General features: G+C 42.4%; 3 protein-coding genes across 3 annotated transcripts in view; all 3 read right to left on the minus strand.

Moving 5' to 3' along the window:
* LOC121856966 (nascent polypeptide-associated complex subunit alpha, muscle-specific form-like) overlaps positions 1-5,889 on the minus strand; it is a 7,019-nt gene extending 1,130 nt beyond the window's left edge. The window contains exons 1-8 of the mRNA XM_042352756.1: positions 5,615-5,889; positions 4,788-5,307; positions 4,046-4,359; positions 3,417-3,706; positions 2,698-2,993; positions 2,359-2,592; positions 1,561-1,931; positions 139-507 (exon numbers count right to left, since the gene is read on the minus strand). Of these exons, the coding sequence (XP_042208690.1) occupies positions 139-507; positions 1,561-1,931; positions 2,359-2,592; positions 2,698-2,993; positions 3,417-3,706; positions 4,046-4,359; positions 4,788-5,307; positions 5,615-5,889 (2,669 nt within the window). The remainder of the gene's footprint in view (positions 1-138; positions 508-1,560; positions 1,932-2,358; positions 2,593-2,697; positions 2,994-3,416; positions 3,707-4,045; positions 4,360-4,787; positions 5,308-5,614) is intronic.
* A 27-nt stretch (positions 5,890-5,916) lies between these two features.
* On the minus strand, positions 5,917-7,852 carry LOC121856968 (SH3 domain-containing protein C23A1.17-like). Its single transcript, XM_042352757.1, has 3 exons — positions 7,740-7,852; positions 6,476-6,713; positions 5,917-6,237 (listed from the first exon to the last, which is right to left on the minus strand). Exons 1-3 carry the CDS (start codon positions 7,850-7,852, stop codon positions 5,917-5,919), a joined length of 672 nt encoding a protein of 223 aa, XP_042208691.1.
* A 1,643-nt stretch (positions 7,853-9,495) lies between these two features.
* Positions 9,496-17,446, minus strand: LOC121856921 (eukaryotic translation initiation factor 1A, Y-chromosomal-like). The gene is made up of 6 exons (XM_042352681.1): positions 17,329-17,446; positions 15,180-15,274; positions 12,860-12,955; positions 12,168-12,300; positions 10,697-10,803; positions 9,496-9,999 (listed from the first exon to the last, which is right to left on the minus strand). The coding sequence occupies exons 1-6, from the start codon at positions 17,342-17,344 to the stop codon at positions 9,994-9,996; spliced, it is 453 nt and encodes a 150-aa protein (XP_042208615.1). The 5' UTR covers positions 17,345-17,446; the 3' UTR covers positions 9,496-9,993.
* Between the last annotated feature and the right edge of the window lie 1,233 nt (positions 17,447-18,679).

Consider the following 18,679-nt stretch of genomic DNA (forward strand, 5'->3'; position numbering starts at 1 on the left):
AGTTGGGGTGTTGTGCTGACTGACTGCTCTCTTCTCCTATTGGCTGTAATTTGGTGGGTCAAAAGAATATTCCACCAATCACAGTGAATTAAGGGACTTCGGGAAGTATGTAATGTACGAAAATATGACACAACAAACAAGCATGCCATACGGCCCCCTGGGACCCCTAGGAAGGTCTCTGGGGGCACTACCATACCTGGAAAGGTCTTTGGGGGTGTGGATGCCCCTGGGAGTGTCCTCTGTGGTGTCACCGTCCCTGGGAGGGTCTCTGGGATGGTCCCTGGAGGCTCTGCTGCCCCTGGAATGGTCCCTGTGCACTCCTCTTCCAATGAGAGGGACTCCAGGTGCACCACCGCCCCTGGGAGGGACCCCTGGGTGGTGCCACCGACCCTGGGAGGGTTTCCAGTGCGCCACTGCCCCTGGAACGGTTTCTGGGATGGTCCCTGGGGGCTGTGTTGCCCCTGGGTGCCGCCGTCCCTGGGAACAACCCTGAAGGCGACCCCGTCCCTGTCAGGGACCCTGTGAGGGTCATTTAGCCATGCAAGGCACGGAGGCGCCCCCCAGAGCCCTCTCAGGGTCGGCGGTGCCCCCAGGGGAGCTGTCAGGGGCGCTGGATCCATCAGGGGCACTTCTAGGGACAAATGCGATCCTAGGGGCCTTCTCTGGGAAGGCGGCATCGACAGGGGCTCCTCCAGGAACAGCCGAGCTTCCATGGGCCTCTCAGGGACGGCAACGCTCCAAGGGACCCTCGCAGAGACGGCAACACTCCTAGGGACCCTCACAGGGACGGCGGCGCCCCCATGGGCCCTGCTAGGGGCGCTGGTGACCCTAGGGGCTCTCACAGGGACACCCATGATCCCAAGGACCTTTCCAGGGAAGGGGGTGCCTCCACGTACGTACTTAGTGACTGAGGTGCTCTCAGAGGCCCTGCCAGCGGCGGTGGTGCTTTTAGGGGCCCTTTCAGAGGCGGTGGCTCCCCTCGGGCCTCTTTATGGGGCGCCACGGCTCCCAGGGACCCTGCCAAGGCCTGTGGCTCACAATAGGTCACTGCCACTGGAGGGCGCCACTGCTCCCAGGGCCCTGCCAACGCCTGTGGCTCACAATAGGTCCTCCTAGGGGAGGCGGCGCCCCAAAAATGGATACTGGTGTCGTAAATATTGCATTCTTTCAGTAATCTCTTACTTAACTGTGATTGGTGGAATAAGAGTAACATCATCAAATTACAGCCAATAGGAAAACAGGCAACCAGTCAGCACAACACCCGAACTTATGCTTTGCTGTTGGATATTTATTCTCCTTTTCATTGTTCAGGTTATGATAATACTGAAAATGCTATGGGCAGTGTGTATTTTATTTAACATCATATCTCCCAGATTGTAAAATAGTGAAACGAGAATAAATATCCAACAGCAAAGCATAATTTGGGGTGTTGTGCTGACTGACTGCTCTCTTCTCCTATTGGCTGTAATTTGGCGGGTTAAAAGTCCACCAATCATAGTTAAGTAAGGGACTTCGGGAAATATGTAATGTTCGAAAATATGACACAACAAACAAGCATGCCATAGGGCCCCTGCGACCCCTAGGAAGGTTTCTCGGGCACTAACGTCAATGGAAAGGTCTCTGGGGGTGTGGATGCCCCTGCGAGTGTCCTTTGAGGTGCCGCCGTCCCTGGGAGGATCTCTGGGATGGTCCCTGGAGGCTATGCTGCCCCTGGAACGCTCCCTGTGCACTCCTCTTCGAATGAAAGTGACCCCAGGTGCAACACCGACCCTGGGAGGGACCCCTGGGGGCGCCACCGACCATGGGAGGGTTCTCGGTGAGCTACTCCCCCTGAAACGGTCACAGGGATGGTCCCTGTTGGCTGCGCTGCCCCTGGGTAGGTCCTTGCAGGCTCCGCTGCTCCAGTCAGGGTCCCAGGGGTGCTGTCGCTCCTGAAAATGCACATGAGGATGCCACTGATGTTGCAAGGGCCCCTGGGGGCATCGTCACCACTGGGGGGCACCCTGAGAGCGTCGCAGCACCTGGGAGGGTTCCTGATATGTCCACCATCCCTGAGATGGCCCCTGGGAGCGCCAGGCCTGTAGGACCCATGGGTGCAGTAGTTTATGCTCAATTTATTACACTGGGTGATGCAACGTTAAATAAATACACCGCCCATCACATTTCCACCAGTATCATTGCATTCTGAAGCAGGTAACGGAGAATAATATCAACAGGAAAACATAAGTTGGGGTGTTGTGCTGACTGACTGCTCTCTTCTCCTATTGGCTGTAATTTGGCGGGTTAAAAGTCCACCAATCATAGTTAAGTAAGGGACTTCGGGAAGTATGTAATGTACGAAAATATGACTCAACAAACAAGCATGCCATAGGGCCCCCTGGGACCCCTAGGAAGGTCTCTGGAGCCACTAACGTCCCTGGAAAGATCTCTAGGGAGTGTGGATGCCCCTGAGAGTGTCCTTTGAGGTGCCTCCGTCTCTGTGAGGGTCTTTCGGATGGTCCCCGGAGGCTCTGTTGCCACTGGAATGGTCCCTGTGTATTCCTCTTTCAATGAGAGGGAGCCCAGGTGCACCACCGGCCCTGGGAGGGTCCCCTGGGGGCGTCACCGAACCTAGGAGGGTTTCCAGTGCACCACTGCGCCTGGAATGGTTTCTGGGATGGTCCCTGGGGGCTGCGCTGCCCCTGGGTAGGTCCCTACAGGCTCCGCTGCTCCAGTCAGGGTCCCTGGGGTGCCGTCGCTCCTAAGAATGCACCTGAGGATGCCACTGATGTTGCGAGGTCGCCTGGGGGCACCGTCACCACTGGGGGACACCGTGGGGGCGTCGCAGCACCTGGGAGGGTTCCTAATATGTCCACCACCCCTGAGATAGTCCATGGGAGCACCAGGCCTGTAGAGCCCATGGGTGCAGTAGTTTATGCTCAATTTATTACTCTTGGAGATGCAACGTTTAATATATACACCGCCCATCACATTTCCACCAGTATCATTGCATTCTGCAGCAGGTAACGGAGAATAATATCAGCAGGAAAACATAAGTTGGGGTGTTGTGCTGACTGACTGCTCTCTTCTCCTATTGGCTGTAATTTGGCGGGTTAAAAGTCCACCAATCATAGTTAAGCAAGGGACTTCGGGAAGTATGTAATGTTCGAAAATATGACACAACAAACAAGCATGCCATAGGGCCCCCTGGGACCCCTAGGAAGGTCTCTGGGTGCACTAACTTCCCTGGAAAGGTCTCTGGGGGTGTGGATGCCCCTGGGAGTGTCCTTTGAGGTGCCGCCGTCTCTGGGAGGGTCTCTGGGATGGTCCCTGGAGGAACTGCTACCACTGGAATGGTCCCTGTGCATTCCTCTTCCAATGAGAGGGGCCCCAGGTGCACTACCGCCCCTGGGAGGATCCCTGGGGGCGCTACCGACCCTGGGAGGGTTTCCAGTGCACCACTGCCCCTGGAACGGTTTCTGGGATGGTCACTGAGGGCTGTGCTGCCCCTGGGTAGGTCACTGCAGGATTTGCTGCTCCAGTCAGGATCCCTGAGGTGCCGTCGTTCCTAAGAATGCACCTGAGGATGCTACTGATGTTGCGAGGGCCCCTGGGGGCACCGTCGCTACTGGGGGGCACCCTGGGGGCGTCGCGGCACCTGAGAGGGTTACTGGGATGTCCACCACCCCTGGGATGGCCCCTGGGATGGCCTCTGGGAGCGCCAGGCCTGTAGGGCCCATGGGTGCAGTAGTTTATGCTCAATTTATTACTCTGGGAGATGCAACGATAAGTAAATACACCACCCATCACATTTCCACCAGTATAATCGCATTCTGAAGCAGGTAACGGCGAATAATATCAACAGGAAAACATAAGTTGGGGTGTTGTGCTGACTGAGTGCTCTCTTCTCCTATTGGCTGTAATTTGGTGGGTTAATAGAATCGTACACCAATCATAGTTAAGTAAGGGACTTCGGGAAGTATGTAATGTACGAAAATATGACACAACAAACAAGCATGCCATAGGGCCCCCTGGGACCCCTAGGAAGGTTTCTCGGGGCACTAACATCCCTGGAAAGGTCTCTGGGGGTGTGGATGCCCCTGGGAGTGTCCTTTGAGGTGCTGCCGTCTCTGGGATGGTCCCTGGAGGCTCTGCTACCACTGGAATGGTCCCTGTGCATTCCTCTTCCAATAAGTGGGGCCCCAGGTGCACCACCGCCCTTGGCAGGATCCCTGGGGGCGCTACCGATTCTAGGAGGGTTTCCAGTGCACCACTGCCCCTGGAACGGTTTCTGGGATGGTCACTGGGGGCTGTGCTGCCCCTGGGTAGGTCACTGCAGGATTTGCTGCTCCAGTCAGGATCCCTGAGGTGCCGTCGTTCCTAAGAATGCACCTGAGGATGCCACTGATGTTGCGAGGGCCCCTGGGGCACCATCACCACTGGGGGACACCCTGGGGCGTCGCGGCACCTGAGAGGGTTCCTGATATATCCACCACCCCTGAGATGTCCTCTAGGAGCGCCAGGCCTGTAGGACCCATGGGTGCAGTAGTTTATGCTCAATTTATTACTCTGGGAGATGCAACATTAAGTAAATACACCACCCATCACATTTCCTCCAGTATAATCGCATTCTGAAGAAGGTAACAGCGAATAATATTAACAGGAAAACATAAGTTGGGGTGTTGTGCTGACTGACTGCTCTCTTCTCCTATTGGCTGTAATTTTATGACGTCACATCTTACTCCACCAATCACGTTTAAGTAAGGGATTTGGAAGTATGTAATATACGAAAATATAATACAACAAACAAGCATGCCATATGGTCCCCTGGGACCCCTAGGAAGGTCTTTGGGGGCACTACTGTCTCTGGGGGTGTGGATGCCCCTGGGCATGTCCTTTGAGGTGCCGCCGTCCCTGGGAGGGTCTCTGGGATGGTCCCTGGAGGCTCTAGTACCCCTCGAATGGTCCCTGGGCACTCCTCTTCCATTGAGAGTGACCCCAGATGCACTACCGCCCCTGCGAGGTACCCCTGGGGGCGCCACCGACCCTGGGAGGGTTTCTGGTGCACCACTGCCCCTGGAATGGTCTCTGGGATGGTCCCTGGGGGCTACACTGCCCCTGGGTTGGCTCCTGCGGGCTCCGCTGCTCCAGTCAGAGTCCATGGGGTGCTGTCGCTCCTGAAAATGCACCTGAGGATGCCGCTGTTGTTGCGAGGGCCCCTGGGGGCACCATCGCCACTGGGGTGCACCCTGGGGGCACTTCTCTACCCATGAGATGGACCCCAGGTGCACCACCGTCCCTGGGAGGGCCCTTGGGGGCGACGCCGTCCTTGGGAGGGACCGTGAGGGGGCCACTGTTTCTGGGTGGGCCCCAGGGAGAGCTGCCACCCCTTTAAAGGTCCCTGGAGACGCCACCGCCTTTGGGAGACTCCTTGGTCAGATTCCTGGAGGCGCGGCTCTCCCTAGAGGATCCCTGAAGGCTATGATGTACCTGAAATGTTCCCTGGGGGCACCGACATCGCTGGTAGGGTTTCCGGGTGAGCCGCCGCGCCTGGAAGAGTCCCTGGGGGCGCCACCACCCCTGGGAGGATCCTTAGATTCGCCACTACCCCTGGGAAGGTCCTACAATACGTCACCGTGCCTGGAAGGGTTTTTTAGGGCGCTCCCGTCCCTGGGAAGGGTCCTGGATGCACGGCTGCCCCTGGAAGGGTTCCTGGGGGCACTGGAGCCTCTGGAAGGATTCTTGGGGACTCACCGCCCATACAAAGGTCCCGGGGGGCACTGATGTCCCTGGGAGGGTTCCCGGTGCGCCACTTGCCATAGGAGGGTCCCTGGGGGTTCTACTGCCCCTGAGATGGTCCCTGGGGGCTCTGCTGGCCCTGTGAGGGTCCCTGGGTTCATCACCACCCATGGTAGGGTCCTTGGGGTGCCGTCGCTCCTAAGAATGCACCCGGGGATGCCGCTGTTGTTGCGAGGGCCCCTGGGGGCACCGTCGCCACTGGGGACACACTGGGGGTGTGGTTGCTGCTGGGAGGCCTCCTGGGTGTGCCATCGCCCCTGGGAGGGTCTTTGGGAGCGCCACAGTCCCTGTGGGTGCAGCTGCCCATGGGAGAGTCACTGGGGGCCCTGCCACCCCCGAGAAGGCCCCTGGAGGCGCCACTTCCGCTGAGAGGGCGCGTGGAAGGCCTCCTGGGGGATTATCTGCCCCTGGCATAGTCTCTAGTAGTGCTGCTGACCCTGGAAGGGTCACTGGGGGCCCCTAGGACAGTTGTTTTTGCACTATTTATAACTCTGAGAGATATGACGTTAAATATATACACCGACCATCACATCCTGAACAATGAAAATGTAGAAAAAATATCCAACAGGAAAACATAAGTTGGGGTGTTGTGCTGACTGACTGCTCTGTTCTCCTATTGGCTGAAATTTTATGACGTCACATCTTACTCCACCAATCACGTTTAAGTAAGGGATTACTGGACGAATGCAAAATGTACGACACCACGACCAAGCAAGCTATGACTCCTGGGAAAGGGCGCCGCTGACATAGGGATGGCCCCTGAGGGTGCCGCCATCCCTGGGAGGGCCCCTGGGGCACCGCCACTGCTGGAAGGGCCATTGGGGGCGCCGCCACTCCTGGAAGGACCCATGGAGGCGTCAGCACCCCTGGGAGAATCCATGACGTTGCCGTTATGGACTATAGATTCGTTATCAGCAGGCTCAGGAGTACCTATACTGAGATGAGATTTTCAGGAAACTTTAATTTTTGGCCAAAACCACCAAAAATGTAAGTCTTACATCCAAGTAATTTGTCGAACTAAATATACTTTTCTCTCGGAATTGGAATTAATGATAGTTTAGATCAGTGGTGTCAAACTCAAAACCTTTCGAGGGCCAATTCTATTTTCAGTTACCCTCTTCAGGGCCAACACAAGTGCTATATCACATAGTTGCAGAATTGAAGTTTACAGCTTCACACATTACCTTACCTGGCTTACCAGGAATACCTCATCTGGGTTTGTTTGATCTTAAGTATGCAAACTTCATTTTACTAAATAAACATGATTATATCTATTTCTTTCATAATTTCACTGGATGATAAATTTTACCGTCATCCCACGCACACACCTGACCCATCCCAGCCATTTGCTCAAGGGCCAGGAGTTTGACTCGCGTCTTACACCTTACAAAATTTTTTACCAAAATATTTTTTTCTCAAATTGAAATTTAAGGGGTTTAACTAATTAAATACTTTCAGAATAACACACAAACCCTAAATCACACCTTGGAAACCCATAGTTGATGAGTAATTAGCATTGAAAAATGTCAGTAAATTCATTCAAGGGTCATTTTGGCCACTAATTACTCTGCAATCGAATCGTGGACCACATATTCATAATCAGCAAGCTAAGGAGTACCTATAGTGTGAGGAGATGCGCATCTGCCAATGGTCAGTCACAAAATTCTATCATCATCACAATAGCTGTATTTCAATTGCAAATCTTGAATAAAGGGTCACTAATAATTTTTTGTGAATAAGTGAATTTGCAAGTATGGAGCTTGCAAACACAGGGGGATTAGTGCATACTAAATATTACAAAAATATTTATATAACTCAGTTTTTTCCAAGGTATTTTTAAATAAATTCCAAGAGTATAGCCATCCCGAGTTATGTTAAATTCCAGATTATCAAATGTCAAGTTATCCAGGGTTTACTGCATATACAGTATCTCTGTATGCATGTACAAACACATAACATGCCTTGTGTTTTGACTTTTCATGTGACCTGGTGTTGAACTCAAAACCTTGCCCCATGGATGGTTCTGCACAGCATTTTTTGCACTCAGCTTCAGCACATCATGTTGGAAGTGCATTGTTCTCTTATTGATAGCATTGACACTACAGTATCTGGTCAAATGTAATTTAAACTAAACTGTTTTTAAGTGAGGTGTCAGCTTAAACCCCTCGTGCTGAATAAAACTGTCTGGCATTAGTAAAAATAAAATAACGAAAGTGGCCTCCCCATAGTGAAGGGGTTAAACACCTGAAGTGGCCCCTGAATTAGTTAAGACCTGGTCAAAGTAAATCATAAATAGACTTATTAATGTAAAAGTTAACCCTTGATAACTCAGAATGGCAGTAAAATATTATACTGTAAATTATTTTTTCCATAACTCAATATTCCGAGATATGATGATGCAATCTCAGAATGGCATAACACGTGTGTAGTTTCATTATATATTTCAGCTCAATGTCCAGGTGGGAATAGCTTGAACATATATTATAGGCTCTGTCAGTAAGAATACACTAGATTTTGTTTGTAATTAAGAGGAATGAATGTTGAAAATTTTGTGTTTAGAAACTGTAATGCTATGTTAACTTTAAAAGTTTCGTGAAAGGTAAATTTTAGAATAATCTTTAGTTTATATTGTATATTACCTGTAATTTTTAAAAAATTTGCCTGTTTTCAAGTTCATGACAGAAAATGATTTTCCTTAATGTTAGTAATTAAAGAAACCAAACTTAGTCAAGATATTTGTGTTTTCCCTCTTTAACAATTGTTTCTCTAAGAGATTAACAGATACAGTACTCTTATAGGCAAAACCCTTAATAGGATTTTTTGTCCCACACAGCATCAAATCCACATCACTCCTAAATATTCTATCTATTTCACCATCCCTTACACAGGCCAACTTAGTTTCACCCTTGGAAACAAACTTAAGAAGCTTCTCAATATACTCTATCCACATTTCTCTAAGGCTACCAAAGACCAGAGTTCAATAAATAAATTCTTTAAAACTACAGATACCATACCCACACACTTGCAAACCTCAATTTAACAATTTATAAGTGCTAGCTGTAGGGCAGCATATAAGTATAGGTAAAACAAAAAGATACTTGATAACTAGCATCCAGGAGCACTTGTGCCGTTCCACCCAAACTGGCCACAATTGCACAACCATTACATTCAGCTATCCCCAGCCCACCAACCTGACACCCGTTCTCGCAGTCTGATTTCTCAGTTCTTGGCAGGAGCCACTGTGAGATGGACCTCCTCATAATGGAAGCCTTGTATCAATACAAAGTAAAGCCATCCATTTGTGATATGGTTTCCTGTGAATTTTTGTTTTTCTCACTTAGGCTTGTTTTAGTTTGTTCTGATTTTAGTTTTGTACGTAGGTCTCCCATGTTTTTAGTGGTTTTAAATTGTAATGTTATGTTACTTTTGAAAGTTTTGCAGAAGATAAATTTTAGAATATGTTTATTTTTTTTTTGGTATATTACCTGGATTTTTTGTTAAATCTTTTTCTGTTTTTTCAAAATGTTAGTCATAAAGAAATGTGTTTTCCCTTGTTCGCCACTTCATTATGAAGCTACGCTTTCCTTGTAACAAGTCCATTGCTTAAGTTATTAAACTCTTGTAATAGCTTATTAATCCCATCATCTAAGGGCAATCTTATATACACATATAAAAACTGACCAAAAATGAATTCAAGAGGATATAAAAACACAAGACTGGATATGAGGCTTTATATAAAATATCAAATAAATGCTTAATTTTTTCCATGTGACAAAGTAGAAAAGAGTAAACTAAGAGAAACAGAGCTTGATTATAATGACAAACTTTTATAACAAATCTAATAATTAAAATATAGTGAGGATGTGGATCTTAAATGAACCTCAAAAGCATACATTAAAAGCTTGTTATATTAACATGATATGATTACTGTACAAAATGTTGTTATCCAATAAAATTATTCTTGAAAAAATAAAAATAAGTGATCTGGGGATGGACTATGTTTCTTCCCAGTAAAAATAACCAATTATGACAATATATTCCTCTACTTTGTAAATAACTGGTAACTATCTGTTGATATAGGGGTATGGCTCCAATAAATAATTAAAGTCCCATTATTCGCCTAATGATGAAATTTAGCATCAAACTTACACGGCATTTCTTTCACCATAACCTACCAGATACACCCGTGAGACTCATACAAGGCTTCCAGCATCTTCATATCTGAAATGAATCAATGAGAAAATAATTAAAACTGAAGTTGTCTCTGTAGAACACAGGATTAAATGTGTCCAAAGACCAAAAACCTTATTCAAATACTGTATTAAAAAATCATGTCAAATTCTTCAAACAGGTAATTCGCCACCGAAACATTTGAATGCCCCAAAATTTCATTACTATATACCTATACTGGTAATGAAATCTCTTAACTGTAATCCTGTAACATTTTGGTTAGGATGGAAAATCAGACCAGTTAAAATAAATATGCCTTCATGATAGCAAAAATTATTCAGTTCCAACCTTCTGTCTGAACCTTTCTTTGTGTGCTCTTTATTTTGAACTGGGACTCATTCAAGATTTTACACCGAAACCAAGTAACCCTTAATTGTGTAGAATGATGAGCAGCATCCAAATTGGGGAAACTGGAGACATGTTCTCCCATTTTTTTCCTTAAATTAGTGTAGTCCCATGAAATTCAATGATTTTTGTTCAACTGTATGGTCCCAGAGATTAAATAAAGAGGACTGCATGTCTTTAATAAAACATCCATATGACTCAAAACTACTTGTAAGTTGGCTGTATTCTCTGTTTTACCAACCAAATATTTGATTCCCTTATGAATCCCGAGAATCAAAATACCAAAAGATAATTTACATTCTTAAACAGTACTGGTTTTACATTTCAAAGCAAATGTACTCACCGCATCAATATCAGCCACTACATCCTCCTCCTCCTCAGAATAGTCATCAAACTCAATATCGTCATCCATGCCATCTTCTACGAATGTTGCATTTTCATTCACCTTAACTGTTTGAAGAATAAAGAAATGGCTGTTAGTTAACGTAACAATACTGATGGGTGGAAAAAGGTCTAAAGGGTATGGAGAGGTAAAAAGAATAAACAGTGGTAAACAAGGTCAGGAAACTTCAAATGAGACCAACCCTTCAAAGAGGAGCTACTAGTGGGAGGCATGATAAGATATGGTAAAATCACTTAGGTAAGAATAATAATAATAATAATAATAATAATAATAATAATAATAATAATAATAATAATAATAATAATAATAATATTACAAGTACTGCAATAATAATAACTACTGTACATATGTCCCAATTATGCAGTCTATTTGAGAAAAATTGGGGCTTTGGATATATTTTGCATAACACAAACATTTAAAAAACCATTGAAAGCAACTAAAGGTAGACCCCAGTTTATGAAGCCTAATGCTTGAATGAGCGTTGGTCATAGTTCAAAGCATCAGCCAGCAACGTTCGTACAAGTAAACAATGTGGGAACTTAGGATGACAAAAACTCAACAGGGATCAAACACGTGATTTTTTCAAGATCATATAGTATCTCAACTTATATAATAGGGGTCAATGTATTAGAGTACTGTACTAAAGTAATACAACTACAGGTATTATAGATGTTACAAAAGCAGATCATACTGTTCGCATTGTTTCAAATCTCGTCCAGTGTCTCTTTAAACACGTGTATAAAATAATTACTATACTGAATGTATTTCACTTATAATGTTTTTTAATAATTTAATCATTGTGAATGCCCAAAATTATAATTAAAAACATGTTTTATAGCATTTTAAGACATCTTGGGGAAGTTTCTTTTTCTTTACTTGGGAATGAATTTTAGCTTATATAATGGATTTTAATTTACAGAAGGCTTTTCTGGAAAATAAGGAAACACTATTCTGCCAGTAGAATGTTGTTACAATTGCAATGTTCCCTCACATCTATATACTGGTGGCACTTCAATACTATGGTAATATACTGTATACTGAAAATTTGCTTTAGCTGAATATAAGATCAGGTGGCTGCTTCGATATAATGTAGCTACTGGATTCTTAGAAATGTCTTCTCTGATTATGATAAAAGGCAATACAGTATTACACACTTTAACTCTCAAAGCAATGGCAGCTGCCTCGGGGTAACCTGAACTTTGAAAATTCAACAGTTTTTGCCAAGTTCCTAACCCTAAAGAATAAAGGAGTCCCAATGAAACCTAACTAAAGCACGAGGTAATCCAGAAATGATCAAGAAGGTCAAAGCAGAGGAGTATGAAATAAAAATAAAAAATATCTCCGATTTTCAAAGAATTCAATCAACATAATTCTCATCTTCTGTTAGCCACTAAGCCAAGAGAAAAATTACCTGATTCTGGGATCTCGCCATAAGATTTCAAATTTCGGGCTTCATCTGCATTGTATTTAAGGATCACATCAGCTTTTTTGTCTTGGTAGTCACGTAATCCAAGAAGAATAATGTCTCCTTGGTTGATCCATACCTGAAAAAATCACAATTTCATTTAAAATTCAGTGAAACTTTTATCGACTTAAAAATACCGGATTGTCCTATATCTAGATAAATACGTATCATTAACAAACAATCAAGGAATCATCCCCACTAAGTTAACATACAGGAAATATACACTGATTTTAATTTACCATACTGTAGTAATATAACAAAAACATAAAATAAGATGCAAATTTATGGTTTTGACCCAATAACTTCCAACTACAGGGAGAGATGAATTTCACTGAAAAAGGACGATCTTCTAGTCAGATTTTAGCTCTGTTGTAACCTGAATAATAAAGGATTAATCCCCTTTTCTGGTAAAGCCCCTGGCCAGATACATGTTTTTCTTGTAATAGCTAAGGGCAACTTCCTAAGAGGGTCTTGGTGTTCTTAGACTGATCTCCCAAGGTTATTCTGGGTAAGTTAATTCATTCTGAAAACAAAACAACTCCTCCATCACTGGCTTCAAATACAGTGGCACAAAGCAGCAGTTTCCCCTTAGATCTATAGGTTATAAATACTAGTGCACATTTTGAAGAAATACTTACTTTTTTACGGAGTTTTCCTCGAATATGACATAGTCGTTTCATGCCATCTGTGAAACAGAGAGCCTCCAATCTTCCATTCCCAAGCATTTTTGTAACCTGATGATTATAATAATATTAGTAAAAGCTGGTCTTTTGTTTCTTAAAAGTGCTAGTTCTTCTAAGATATTCACTAGCGCTCGAAACACTACAAAGGCAAAGACTCAAGAATAAAAAGAAACACTGTACCACAATAAAAGATCACAAAAAGTGACAATTTGACTTCTATCATTCATATGCCCTTAAGTTTTAATACTTCCTAAAATCAGCAATTCCCCATCAATATACCCTGTTCAGGATCATAAGCTTTCAAAAAAAGAAAGATCTTAAGTTATTTCTTAAAGGCCTCTACAGAAGTTAGCTGCTACATGGAAGCAGGCAACTGGTTGTACAATCTGGGTGCTGTATAGGAAAAGGATCGGGCAGCAAAAGAATATTCCTGTACAGCTCTAGGCCCCTCAAAGAGTGAAGAATCACCACTACTATGCACAATTATTTCAGAATATCTAGTCAGTGGAATTAGTAGGTTGACCAAAATACTTAGATTCACCAAACGTCCTCAGTGGGAGAGCAAAAATAAGCCTGACAACATTTCATAATTAGTAAAAGGATGAATGAAGTATAGTATATCAGATTACCTCACATATATGGATCCAATGACTAGCTACTATAAAAGAAATACCTGTACAACAACAAATCTTCACAAAAAAGCTGGTTTAATTATCTGGCCAAACTCACTCTGTAGTCTATATGACACTATGGCATCCAATCCTAATGCATTAACATTCAATATTTCTCCATTATCTTGTTCTTTTCCACTCCTTTAACTTCTTCCTCATACTATTTCTATTTTTCCTTTGAATATAATAATTACAAAGCAAATCTCAGGTATTTATGCAAGTACAAACCAATTACCTCATAGCACACCTACACATAAAATCAATAATGGCACCAGGGCTGTGGAGTCGGAGGAAATTTCAGCTTGTGGAGTTGGAGTCGGTAAAATTGTCCAGACTCCGACTCCGACTGAAGCTATTCTGTTCCTAAGAACAAATATATGAACTCAGGCATATTCATTGCAGTGATTCCACTGATCCCACTAATTTTCTTAAATTATTAAAAGAATTTATTTCCATTTTATAAGCATTATTAAAAGAATTTATTTTAGCAGGCACAGTATAGCACTATAATTTTGGACGATAGTCTCTTCTTTACCATTTGAAATTTTGAATTATATCAAATTTTGTTTCGTTGAAAACTGCACAGAGGCTCTCGGCTACAAAACAATTAGCTACAACCTGTTTTTGGTGAGATTAAGGCAAATTTAATTTAATAACTTAATCATGTAAGGTTTATCCATTTTCCTTAATAAGGTATTCATTTCTTTAATGTACATAAATATATAACTTTACTTTAAAAGGAATTATAGGATCATCATTTAGATCCACATCAGATTATGAGCTTAAACAAAATTCATATGCTGAGATCGAACTTTTAGATATACATGTAAATGGTGTTTTCTAGTTAATATCTTGAATTCTTAATAAATTTATTTTTCTTTTGATTGAAACTTTGAAAGTCAAGCCTATCATCTTTTTGTAGTTCTTAAATATCGTCCAGATCATTAATAAAGCTGTAGCAGTATAGCCACGGTGTTTTACTTTTTACCTATGCAGGTTACAACATACAAATTACAATTAGGATGGTAGAAATAGTTGTTACAAATAGGCCAAGGAGTCGGAGTCGGAAGCATAAAAATTTGAGGAGTCGGAGTCGAAGGTTTTGTCTTCGACTCCACAGCCCTGAATGGCACAATGCTGTACAATGATAAATGTTTCTGTAGTTTCATTTAAATTCTTACAAAGGTTAAAAAGTTACAGACCAGACATGAAATATATGATAAGACAAACAACAACTACAATATATGCTCCCTGATTTCTGGTAGTATTATGATTTCAATGACAATCTTAACCACTTGTGTTTGGGGTCCCCTCTCTACAGAATAAAATTGTCTGGTGTTAGCAAAATAAATATTAAAAGTGGCGTCCCCGTAGTAACAGGGTTAAACACAGTCAGAGCTATCAATTAGTTAATAAAGGGGTAAATTGATCTACTGACTTGGCTCTGATCACTTGGTATTTTCAACAATTCTAACATTCCGTGAAAGTTGAGCAAATGCTAAGTTTGCCATGCCGTGTAGTGGTAGAATGACTAGGCAACAAGCAACTGACTTATACAAACAAACTGTTGTAGAGGATGCTGGTGTATTGGAACACAAACCCACCTGAGCATATTCCTGCCCTTCCTCTTTGAAGATCAATTCTCGCTTCTCTGCTTCATTCTCATTCTTACCACGCCTCCTGTTCTTTCCTCCCTTTCCTGCAAAAGAAACGTGTTACAGTTATCAAAATAACCACACAGCTCTTCTCAAGATTTACCAAATACACTGATTCGGTAGTAATCAATACAGTACAGCGTATATTACTCATTCTAATTTAAGCCTAATCCATTCTAACTAAACAATTAGGCATAGCTGGAGTGTGGTTATTACCCCTTTTGCTACTTCAATCTCAAATTATGAGAAAAGAAGTGACATTTCTTAATGTGCAGAATTCCCATTTTTGCCACAAACACCGGCTTACAATATCATAACTGATTTATAACAACTCATACCTAGGACAAGTTGTACCCAGGTCAACTCATACCCCACTTTATTGATAACTTGTACACACTTTATTGATAGTTGATCCTTATATCTTTATTAATACTGTTACAGTATTATTATTATTGTTGTTATTATACGGCAAATGTGTATACTATGCATATACTATGACATTATCACAAATAAAGGCTTACAGCAAACAATCTGCTTATTTGTCAGGTGAGGGATGGTAAGTGGTCGAGTTACAATGTTACTTCCGGTAAATTTTAGCTCTCATTCATTCTTTAATGAGTGCTGGTGATGATGGTTTCTGTCCCTTACCCTTGTTAAGATGAGAAGTCTGACCTAGACAAGAGGCCTAGTCCTGTGATGTGTAGCAGATGTTGACAAGACTAGTGGCACACAGACTTCACGAGTTGTGGGGTCAATATGAAGAAAAACAAATCACAACGGCACAATTTTAAAGATCCTGAATGATTTTAATACAGGTACCATTTTAGGCTGTACCCTTTTGTACTGATGAATAAACTTTTTAACCAACTCCATTTATATTGATAATTGAACATTTTAACCGACTCCCTGTGTACCATCAGCGAATTCATGATGGTGACTGTACTTTAGTTAGTGGCTTCTGGTACATTTGGGTACAAGTTGACCAGGCAGTGGGTAAGCATTGACATGTTCTGCTGGGTACAAATCGCATGGTTACGAGTTGTCCTGCGCACTCTTATAACTAGGACGGTGATTTTCCAGTACAATGCCAATCCTCCTTTATGAGCAATAGGGGTTGGGTGTAAATGGGACTGCCCAGTATAGGCCACTGCAGTTTCCTCCATTCTTATGTTCTTATGTAGGTGAGCACAATGACTAGGTTAGGTCCTTCTAATTCCTCATTTTCCCTCTACTTCAGAGTGCTGCCCATGTTTGGTGGGGTCAACAAAGACAGGGTAAGAAGGGTCATACTAAATAATTACGCATATGACAAAACTTTTCAATATTACCTGTCTGGCCCCGGGTATGTGTTAGTCATTTGCAAGGGAAGCGTCATAGAAGAAAAGTGTCTTAGAATTGTCTAAACTAATGATTCCAATAGTTAAATTCCGAAGATTCCCCGGTTGACCAAAACTAAAATAATACCGTCTAAACTACAAATAATCCATAAAATAGGTAAAATTCTCGTTTCGGTCATCCACCTATTTGGAAGTTGCTTAAAACACAAACAAAAAAACCTAATTTCAACCTATCTTCCTAACTTTTTACCACCTGATGTTGGGCTTAGCAGTATACACTGAAATTGAGACAAGGACCATTGCAAATTTTGCCAGTAATGAATTCCCTAAAACAAAGATAAGCAACAAAGCATACAATTAAGATGATCCTGCAGTAATTATAAGACCTTCATCATTGATACGGGCAGTCATCAACTATCAAGCTTTTAACTCAAGGTCCTCAGCTGGGCTTTAAATGTCCAAGGTGTAAAATTTAATAAACATCACGTGTATGTGAGGACCTTGTGTGAATGGATTTACATAATTCAAGTTATTTTCTTCCATTTAATAAATTCTTCTCTTCACAAGCGCTCATTTAGTCATAAAAATTATAATACTAATTTACTAAATAACTCGTACTAGTTTGTCGACTACGTTTTCCCTTCTCATTTGTCACCACAACATAGGTTTATTTCCCTCCTCGTCTGTCCTCTTATTACTGCCTTTAATCCTACCAAACGTAACAAAAACATTAACTAATAAATTCTAAATGCTAATATTACCTTTATTCTTGGGCATATTCCTTTGTGACTGATGAACTAGGTAGAAATGTGGGAGTAAAATTCACCAGCGTAGACACAACAGAACAGCCACTACTGCACAGGGATGGTGGCAGGCAACCAATTGACGACTTTTGTTATACATAAGTTTTTATTAGCTATTTAATATTAAAATATATAAATTACTTTCTATAATTTAACTGAAAACTAATAATATTTATATAGTTATTAAGATAAATGTTTTATGTATTTTTTTGGCTCTCATTTACATGTAACTTGTGTAGCTCAGTTGATTTAATGTAATATATATTTTTTATTTTGTTATTTCATGCGATTTAAGAAATATTCCTTGTTCGAATTAATATCGTAAATAATTAGAGTATTTTGATCGTATTTAATTCGATTTATGATTTAAATGAATAGGTATTCACTTATTTAAATACCTGAACATCACAGTAAATTTCTCTATATTCTTCCAATAAATTAGAAAAAACAATAATGACATGGTTGATACTATAATAAATGAAAAAATATATATTAAGAATTGATTTCTAGTTGCATATTTAGATGATACGTGTTAAAGGAGAGGAATTATATTTTGGGGTTATTAATTGGATTAACCAAGGAATCTGTTACTATAAGAGGATGGAACACTCGATGGTATGTTAAATTATATTTGTTTAACGCGACGGTGGCGTCGCCATGCGGCCGCTGTGTATAAAACACATTTAGCCCAGTGTGCCTTACAGGTATTGTATGTAATACCAGATTATTCAATAAAGACAATTTATTATGGTCAGTAGCTTTTTGACATCTAACTTTAGATATATAGTGATAATTTCTCAAAGGAACACATTGATTATTTTACAGTAAAAGATATATTATTTGCCTATTTAAGGGAATATTTTCGACTCGATTCTTCCTTAAAAGCGATGGTGGTAGCTACAACTTTATGTAAGTTAAACACAATCTAATATGAACAAAAATATCGCAGACAGTTAACCAATGAACTTTATTGTACTTTTTAGGCAGGCGACAATTTTAGTACTTGTACAAAGAACATCGCGGTATTTACAAGGGTAACAGAGTTGGTAGTAACACAACTTTTCACATTTCATTTCGCGCTCACTATCTTATTGGAGACCAACGTTTTTTGAAGTGCAGTAAAGCTTCAGAATTACATTGTAGTGGATTCCTCCCCTACAAACGCTGTTTGTCGCTGAGTAGCCGACCCCGCGAATTCCCCAGTGTATGCCTCGTGGTCTAGGTCAACCAGCGCCGCCTTACATGATGGAGGTCAACTATGAAGCCACGCCTACCACCGCTATATAAGACCTGACTTCGTGGTGACCTA

This window comes from Homarus americanus, unplaced genomic scaffold (genome assembly GCF_018991925.1).
Source record: "Homarus americanus isolate GMGI-L3 unplaced genomic scaffold, GMGI_Hamer_2.0 scaffold44060, whole genome shotgun sequence".
Classification (NCBI taxonomy): Eukaryota; Metazoa; Arthropoda; class Malacostraca; order Decapoda; family Nephropidae; genus Homarus; species Homarus americanus.